The sequence below is a fragment of the Melitaea cinxia genome, chromosome 17, assembly GCF_905220565.1.
Source record: "Melitaea cinxia chromosome 17, ilMelCinx1.1, whole genome shotgun sequence".
NCBI lineage: Eukaryota > Metazoa > Arthropoda > Insecta > Lepidoptera > Nymphalidae > Melitaea > Melitaea cinxia.
In genome coordinates this window covers 11,055,842-11,064,607 of record NC_059410.1, presented here as the reverse complement: position 1 = coordinate 11,064,607, position 8,766 = coordinate 11,055,842, and the positions used below count along the sequence as shown (strand labels likewise).

The window sequence follows — 8,766 nt, the reverse complement described above, 5'->3', positions numbered from 1 at the left end:
TCATATTGATATATATATATATATATATAATATTGGCATTATTTTATAGGCATTGGCTCTTCAAGTCATTCAAAAATTGGTACCTACACGACCACAATGTTTAATGGCAAAAGTCATTAGCAGCGAAAGGTTAAATAAATTGTATAAATTCCTAGGTAAGTTTTCATTCATTTAATCAAAGTAAACGCCATAGACGATAACATTAGCATAAATGTGACAATTTTCGAAATTATGCGACGCGAATGCATCTCGCTCGTGATCCCAAAGGAAAGAATGGAACATGTGGACACTTTGTTGTCTTCTCTGACCGATGGTCACTGCCACGATTACTCTGTATCTGAAATTTTTAAATAATAATTAATTATATTTCACTTACGCCGAGTTGCACGAAACAAAATTAAAATTTAAGTTGAGATTAAAACTAATTTAATCACAAGAATTTCATACAATTCTTACGATTAAATTAGTTTAATCACTACTTAAATTTTAATTTCTTTTCGTGCAACTCGGCGTTAATTATCAGTTTGTTGAAACACTTAAAAGTTAAATCTGACAGGACTGTAGGTGTATTTAGCTTTACTTTCGAAATGACAAATTAGGAGCTAAGCTATGGAAAAAAATCTCATAATCATGGACAAATGCAGACCAAATTCTCATACCGACTTATGAGAGTCTACGAGATCTCTTATGCTCTCATAACTCGTTATGAGAATTTGGTGTGCATTTGTCCATGTTTTATGAGATTCTTTTCCATAGGGTATATGCTTAAGTAGAAAATGTTGCGTTTTTTAAGGCTACATAGATAGCAGTGTGAAATAACACACGCTTGACTTTAGCTGGTGAATGCGTGACGAGAGCGTTACGAAAAGTGTGATCGGGTGAGACTACGGAAATTAAGAGGGAGATATAAGTTAGATGGAGCTAAAGAAGTTTTACTTCAGTCATCTGGTCTAAAATATATTCGTTTTTTTTTTAATTTTGAAATTTATTTCATAAATATTGATTGTAAGTTTTATTTATTCTTATAAATTACCACCTAATAAATACATGAAGTAAAAGCAAATGCATTAACGAGTCGTGTTAGAGACGATAAAATGTCTTGTAATATATTAACTATTTTTTTTAATAGTTATGGTAGAAGAAACTTAGTAGATCTAAAATATTTTTTTAATTTATATTTATTTTCGAACTTAATTAAGTTAGAACTTTTACTAACATAACATTTCATCTGCATGTCTTTTGTCTGCAACATAAACAATAAAAACAGGATAAAATTGACACACCAGCGATCATTGGCAATATGTACATCATATTGATTTTAGTGAATATCTGTACATATCTATGATAATAATTGTTTCAATTTATCAGGTTCATCTTATATTGCAATTTGTGTCCACATATTGTTAACAGTTTGACGCCTTTTATACTGATCATACCTACCTGTCATAGTTTTCTTCTTTTATAGCTGTCTTAATGTTTTCAGCTAGATTCAAACAAAGATCAGGAATCAATTTTTCACTATACTCGACTTCCTCGAGCTCCGAATTGACGATTCGTTTTAAAATTTTCTCAACATTTTCAACATTGAACCGTTTACGAGAATTTAACTGGTACGTTGGTTGATAGATTCGTGTCTGTTTTGAAACACACTTGTTTTCAGACATAGTTAAGTTTGATCAATATCTTTCTTTGCGTTAACAGTACATATTTCATGTTACTCCGTGGTAACAGAAAGTATAATAAGTGGTGATTGTATCAACACATTTAACGAACAGAATAAAATAGCTATATACAATAAAACTTGTGGAAATTCCACTATCTAGATTACTTGAGAATTTAGTGTGTTAATGAAGAAATATTAAATAATATAGCAATGGCAGCAATTAATTGTAGGCGTTGAGAAAAAAGTTGTTTTCTGGTCCCCTCATAACTCGGTCTGGATCATCCGAAATAAAAAAAAGTTTTTTCATTAGGTTTTCTCCAAGTAACGCTGGGAGGGTTTTTCCAAGTTTCAATTTTTCACTTTTTGGTTAAAACTTTCGAAGTGAAAAACGTGATTTGTACAAAAAAAAAAGAATCATTTATTACTATAAAAAAAAAAAAAAAAATATAAACAATATTGATAAAAACTCTACAGCGTTACCTCGTAAGGTATGTAATAGTATTCAAAATTTCAAAAAGATCGATGCACTATTTTTGAAGTTATGATGGTCACTACCCATTTGAAAACGTGAGCTGTGGATAAAACGCGCGGTTGGCTAAACCTATGCAACTTCGTTAATTTTGCTTTGATTCATCTAAGAATTTCACACAATATTCTTGAAAGGTTCTCTATTCGAAAAATTAAATTAAAAAATCCCAAAAAGAAGGTTAAATACTTTACCCCTCCCATAAATAGACAAGTATTTTTGTGCGAACACGAAAACGTTACATTACCATTTTTTGTTTGTTGCTTACTCGGCGATTAAATCCGAAGCCGCTCATTTTTCGAAATGAAATTTTTCTATACTCTTTCGACATTGTTCCTTTATTTTGAAGTACAAAAGAATTATAGTTTACCTTAACAAATTTAACTATAAAATTGATTTTTATTTAAATAAATTTTTAGTGTTGCTCGTTTTGCAATTAAACTTGCTTTTTAATATAAACCAACGAGATTTAAGGTAAATTGTCACTGTAGTATGATGTTTGTTTTAGCACCAGTATAAGACGAGAGGTAATAGAAGAAAAAAATGTAGTTTTAGGGAAAAAGGTTGATTTACAAAATAGAACGAGAATAAAAACACACACCGGAAACAAATATTTTTAAAAACATAAATACGTATCCGATCAGAATCTGTGTTTAATGGGACTCGTACCACACGCAAATAGTCGTCGACCACCGCGCGCCATTCTTCTTCTTCTACTACTTCTTCGTCTTCTTCTTCTACTTCTTCTTCTTCTACTACTACTTCTTCTTCCCTTCTCCTACTACTTCTTCACCTTCTACTTCTTCTTCTTGTTCTACTACTACTTCTTCTACTACTTCTTCTTCTTCTACTACAACTTCTTCTTTTCCTATCACTACTACTACTTCTTCTTCTTCTTCTACTTTTTCTTCTTCTACTTCTACTACTACTACCACTTCTCCTTCTTCTTCTTCTCGTTCTCGTTCTCCTTCTCGTTCTCCTTCTTCTCTTTCTTCAACTTCTCCTTCTTCGTCGCGGTAGCATGCGAAAGCGATCCCGTGGCACCCCACTATGGCGATGAGGGCACAGCTGGGTTTTAGTTTGGTTTGGCCAGGAGTTAAGATTTTCTTGGTGACATTATATTTAATATCTGTCTAACTGTTATCTAGCTAAAATATATGTAGAAATGAGGTCACACTAGTTTATAACAATGTAAGGGTAACACGAGATAGACATTAATTAGCGGGGAGAGACTAGCAGTGAAGGTGAACGTTGATGCGCATCTCAAAGGAGGCCAACCTCCTTAAACCTACACCTAGGTCCGAAGTCCTAGGAACTGCTGTGAGTTTCTCACTCTGTCACATGATGGATCCGGCTTCCACACGGTCAATACATCAAATGCTAAGTTGCCCACCCTGCCTAGTCAAATTATAGATCGTAATATAATATGTAACAATTAATCCGTTTACACAAATTAATTATTGAAAGAGTGTAGGTTAAGCTACTAGCAGGATACAACAAGTACACCGCGCTAAGCCAGAGCCAAGACTGCCCGCGGTTGCCCGCGGGGTAATTATGTACAATCGAAGAGTGTAATTTAACCCTAACCTACCTAACATAAGAAGTACAACGTTTAACGACAGTTTCGTTTAACAAAAAAAAAAAAAAATGCTCAAAGTGTTCCGGCTCACTATCTCGATATGCTTGCATCTTTTGACTCGCGCAATATTCACGCCATCCTTGTTTCGGAATCATGGCTTAAGCCTTGTTTGCCTTCCACTTTATACTCAATACCGGGCTTTCAGCTGATTCGTAACGATCGTATCGGTAAGCGAGGTGGAGGAGTAGCGATCTTTTTACGTACCCATATTCCTTTTACCATCATAAGTTCGTCTGCTCAACCTCCTCAACCCGATATGGCCGAACATTTACTTATTGAAGTAAATCTTTCCAACTCTAAAATGCTTCTGGGTGTGTTCTACAACCCTTCATCTCTTTTTAACTACTTCGCAAATTTTGAAGATATCCTAGAAAACCTTGTTCATAGCTACAGCCACGTGGTTATAATGGGAGATTTTAACACCTGCTTACTGAAAGGCGACACAAAAAGTAAAAAACTGTTAGAGATAACAGAATCATGTAATTTGCATATCCTACCTCTATCAGCTACACACCATTCTCCTGGCTGTACCCCCTCGCTTCTTGACCTTATCATGGTATCATCACTAGATTCAGTTTTCAAATATGGGCAACATTCTGCTGATATGTTTTCTTATCATGACTTGATCTTTCTCTCATACAAAATTCGTCCTCCCAAATCCAAATCCAAAACTCTTCTCCAACGTAATTTTGGCGGAATTGATAGAGACCATCTCTGTAACGATGCCCGTCGAATGGACTGGTCTGAGGTTTATGACGCTGACTCTATAGATAAAAAGGTGGAGCTGTTTAATATGCGAATAATCCAGCTATATGACATACACGCACCTATAAGGCCTGTGAGATTAAAGCACCATCCGGCTCCCTGGCTATCTGAGGAGCTTAAAACTTTAATTGCCGATAAAAACAAAGCCAAGTATAAATATAAAATCAATAATACTGACCGTAACCGCGATAAATATAAAAAAATCCGTAATCGCTGCAATACATTATGTAGAGATGCTCAACGAAGCCACATCCATAAATTTGTCGAAAACAGCGACATTGCTAGAACATGGAAATTTCTCGAAACCTTAGGAGTTGGTAAATCGTCTCGTAAAAACTCTTTAAATATTGACATTGAGCTTCTCAATAAGCATTTCTCCTCTTCCACGATACTCAATGATGTTGATAAACAACAAACCTTAAATTATCTTTCATCGCTATCAACTTCTAACATCTTACCATTTACTTTCTCCTCTGTCACCGAGAGTGATGTTAGAAGAGTTGCGATGTCTGTGGCTTCGAATGCCGTTGGAGCCGACTGCTTAAGCGTAATACGATCATCCCTATCCTAGATATAATTATTCCTATTTTGTTACACATCCTTAATTACTCTCTCACGTGTAGTAAGTTTCCCAAAACCTGGAAAGATGCACATATTATCCCTATTCCTAAAAAAACTAGTGCTACCTGTATATCCGATTTCCGGCCGATTTCTATTCTTCCTTTCCTCTCAAAAATCCTAGAAAAGTTAGTTTTCCAACAATTAAATAGTTTCCTTTACAAACATTCCCTCTTAAATCCTCTTCAATCTGGATTTCGTTCTGGTCATAGTACGGCTTCAGCTCTGGTCAAGGTTACCGACGACATCCGAATGGCTATGGATAATAAACAACTTACTGTTTTGATACTTTTGGATTTTAGTAATGCGTTCAACTGTGTTGACCACGACATTTTATTGAGTGTGTTGCGCGCTTTTAACATGTCTCACTCGGTGACAGACTGGTTTCTGAGCTACCTCAAAGGGCGACGACAGCGCATACGCTACGATGATGCCACATCTTCATGGTGTGATGTCCAAGCTGGCGTACCTCAAGGCGGCGTTCTATCTCCATTGCTCTTCTCAATCTTCATAAATTCAATTACTCAATCCATTTCTTCTCTCTACCATATGTATGCAGACGATGTCCAAATTTATCGTCACACAACGCTTCAAGATCTCCATAGTACAATTGATTTAATCAACATAGATTTAGCTAACATTTCTAAGAGGAGCAGACGCTACGGACTTAATGTTAACCCGAGCAAATCACAGGTTATAGTTATTGGTAGTCCAAGCTTGATCGCAAGGGTTGATAGCTCAACACTACCTGCTATGTTTTATAATGGTATTAGTCTGCCTTACTGTGCCACCGTAAGGGACCTTGGTATACAACTTGATCGGACTTTGTCGTGGTCAGAACAATTAAAAGAAGTCAGAAGAAAAACCTTCGCTGCGCTGAGCTCCCTACGGCGCCTCAAGTCTTTTTTACCAATTCCTACCAAAATTATGTTGGCGGATTCTCTCCTCCTATCGATTCTCAACTATGCAGATGTAAGCTATATTAATCTAACAGAGGACCAACTTAATAGGCTTGAGCGTCTTCAAAATTTTGCTATACGGTTTATATTCTGCCTTCGCAAATATGACCATGTTTCTGAATTTCGTTCCAAGCTCAAGTGGCTTCCAATACGTTCTCGCCGAAACCTGCATACTTTATCTCTTCTGTACTGTGCGTTGTTTGATCCTAAGGCTCCGTCTTATTTAAAAGATAAGTTCGAATTTCTCGGGGACCCTTCTTCCCTAAGATCTTCGAGGAGACTAATGTTAAAAATGCCTGTTCATAAAACAACATTTTTCAGTCAATCTTTCACCATTCGGGCAATTAAACTATGGAATGATTTACCATTATGTATCAAAGAAGCCAAATCACTCCCATCGTTCAAAAGATTAGTTAAAATACATTACCTTAATACTGAGAGCGATTCCAATTAAATTTATTTATTTAATAACTTTTATTATTTTATTTTTTTATTTATTTATGGCGAAATAGATTGTAACTGCTATGAGATACTGTTGTTATATTTATTAGTTTATTTTATTATATTAATCAAATGTATATATATATATATATATATATATGTATTGCTTGTAAGTATTAATGTGTACATATTTGTATGTAAGTTTATTACAATATAACTGCACCACCTACCCGATCCTCAAATAAATAGTATTCAATCCTATTTCGGGTTGTCTGGAAGAAATGGCTAACTAGCCATAAGACCGCCTCTTGTACTACACATTCTTAAGTTGTCTGTATTATTATTATTTTGTATTTGCATATTGTGGTGTACAATAAAGAGTAAATAAATAAATAAAAATAAATAAAAAAAAAAAAAAAAAAACCCTAACCTATCTAACTTAAAAAGTACAACGTTTAACGACAGTTTCGTTATAAAAAAATATAAAAAAAAATAACCCTAACCTATCCATACACTCCTCGATTGTACATAATATCCGCCCGCGTTTGCTCCAGACGTTTTATACACGTTAGAATGACTCGATTAATAGAATAAGGGTAGGTGAGTATCGAACGATGTGCTAAGTAGCGTGATTCTGTGCATCTGTTGTTTATAAATCTCTTGCTAATTACCTACGACAGCACAGCTGCTAACATATATGAGTCTTTTTCGATTTATACTATTAGTATAGTTTAGTATTACTAATTTTTTAAATCTATAATCTATAATATATATTAAAGCGAAAGGTCACTCATTCATCACGAAATCTCCGAAACTATAACACATACAAACTTGAAATTTGGCGGGTAGGCTCCTTATGGGACGTAAATATCCGCTAAGAACGGATTTTACGAAACTCGACCCCTAAGGGGGTAAAACGGGAGTTGCAAGTTTGTATGAAAGTCCTATGTTTTTGAAGTAAGAGACTTGAAATTTAAAATGTATGCACTATAGATAATAAACAGGTGTTCAAATAATGTATCTTTAGAAATCAACTCCCTTTTGGGGTTAAAACGGGGGATGGTAGGTTGACTCACTCATCACAAAATCTCCGAAACTATAACACCTACAAACTTGAAATTTGGCAGGTAGGTTTCTTATAGAACGTAAACATTCGCTAAGAGCTGATTTTACGAAAATCGACCCCTAAGGGAATAAAACGGGAGTCGGAAGTTTGTATGAAAGTCTTATGTTTTTGAAGTACTGAATGACTTGAAAATTAAAATATATGCTCTATAGATGGTGAGGAGGTGTCTAAATAATGCATCGTGATCTATATATATAGAAGCAAAAGGTCAATAACTCACTCATCACGAGAACTCAAAAACCGCTGGATGGTCTATCCATCCAGGTTGAACAAAGATAAAATTTGGCAGGGAGGTAGATTATAGTTAGCAGACGTCCACTTAGAACGGATTTTACGATATTCCACCGCTAAGGGGGTTTAATTGGGGTTGATAGTTTGTATGAAACATATACAGCCTGAAAATAAAACTAAAAATGTGGTGTACTGGTGTGGTGTGTTGTGGTGTTTGTGACACACTAATTTCAACGCGGGCGAAGCCGCGGGCACAGCTAGTACTACATAAGTTTATGGTCCTGATGATAAGTGGTTATCACTGCCTATGAAAATTTGCAAAATTAGGATTACAAGGGCGTTGCCGGCCTTACCACAGGAACACATAATAAACACTACTTGAGGTTAATTTATTTCTTTTCTTCACCTACAGACATACAAAATTCTCGAACACAACCTCAATAAATTAAACAGTACCGAGACTAATTATACTCAACGCCTTCGAATATTTACTAGGAAGGAAAAATAATAGGTTTTATTGATAGTTAAAACTCCCTTGTTTTTAGAAAAAACAGAAAAAATCGAATGTCCATTTTCATGGGTGAAACATCGAATCACTGAATCGATTCAGTACAACATATCGATTTAAAAAATCGATTTATTTGGCCGAGGAAGCGATTCTTCAATTAATCGATTTCAGATCGCCATGCCTACCATAAGAAACGCTGAAAAGCAGCTTGACCAGATTTAGTAGATTTCAACTTTTTTGGTAGATTTCGAGGTATCGGTAACAGTATCTAGTAGGCAGATAAAAATTAT

The 8,766-nt window shown here is 35.1% G+C and overlaps 1 protein-coding gene across 3 annotated transcripts; it reads right to left on the bottom strand.

Annotated features, from left to right (window-relative positions):
- Positions 1–156: 156 nt before the first annotated feature.
- LOC123661693 (dynein light chain Tctex-type 5-like) lies at positions 157–8,580 on the bottom strand. 3 transcript variants are annotated; one of them, XR_006744385.1, is made up of 2 exons: positions 8,302–8,580; positions 157–337 (listed from the first exon to the last, which is right to left on the bottom strand). XR_006744385.1 is itself a non-coding variant. In XM_045596642.1 (2 exons), the coding sequence occupies exons 1-2, from the start codon at positions 1,662–1,664 to the stop codon at positions 172–174; spliced, it is 390 nt and encodes a 129-aa protein (XP_045452598.1). In that variant the 5' UTR covers positions 1,665–1,679; the 3' UTR covers positions 157–171. The 3 variants fall into 3 exon arrangements, 1 of the variants encoding a protein (XP_045452598.1); XR_006744384.1 differs by lacking the exon at positions 8,302–8,580 and adding an exon at positions 1,217–1,436; XM_045596642.1 differs by lacking the exon at positions 8,302–8,580 and adding an exon at positions 1,441–1,679.
- Positions 8,581–8,766: the final 186 nt, after the last annotated feature.

What these genes read in the sequence shown, in the direction of transcription:
- LOC123661693 (XM_045596642.1), bottom strand. Translation starts at nt 1,664, where the DNA reads ATGTCTGAAAACAAGTGTGTTTCAAAACAGACACGAATCTATCAACCA. An exon ending in AAAGAAGAAAACTATGACAG is followed by an intron (nt 338 to 1,440) that starts GTAGGTATGATC and finishes TAAAAATTTCAG; the next exon opens with ATACAGAGTAATCGTGGCAG.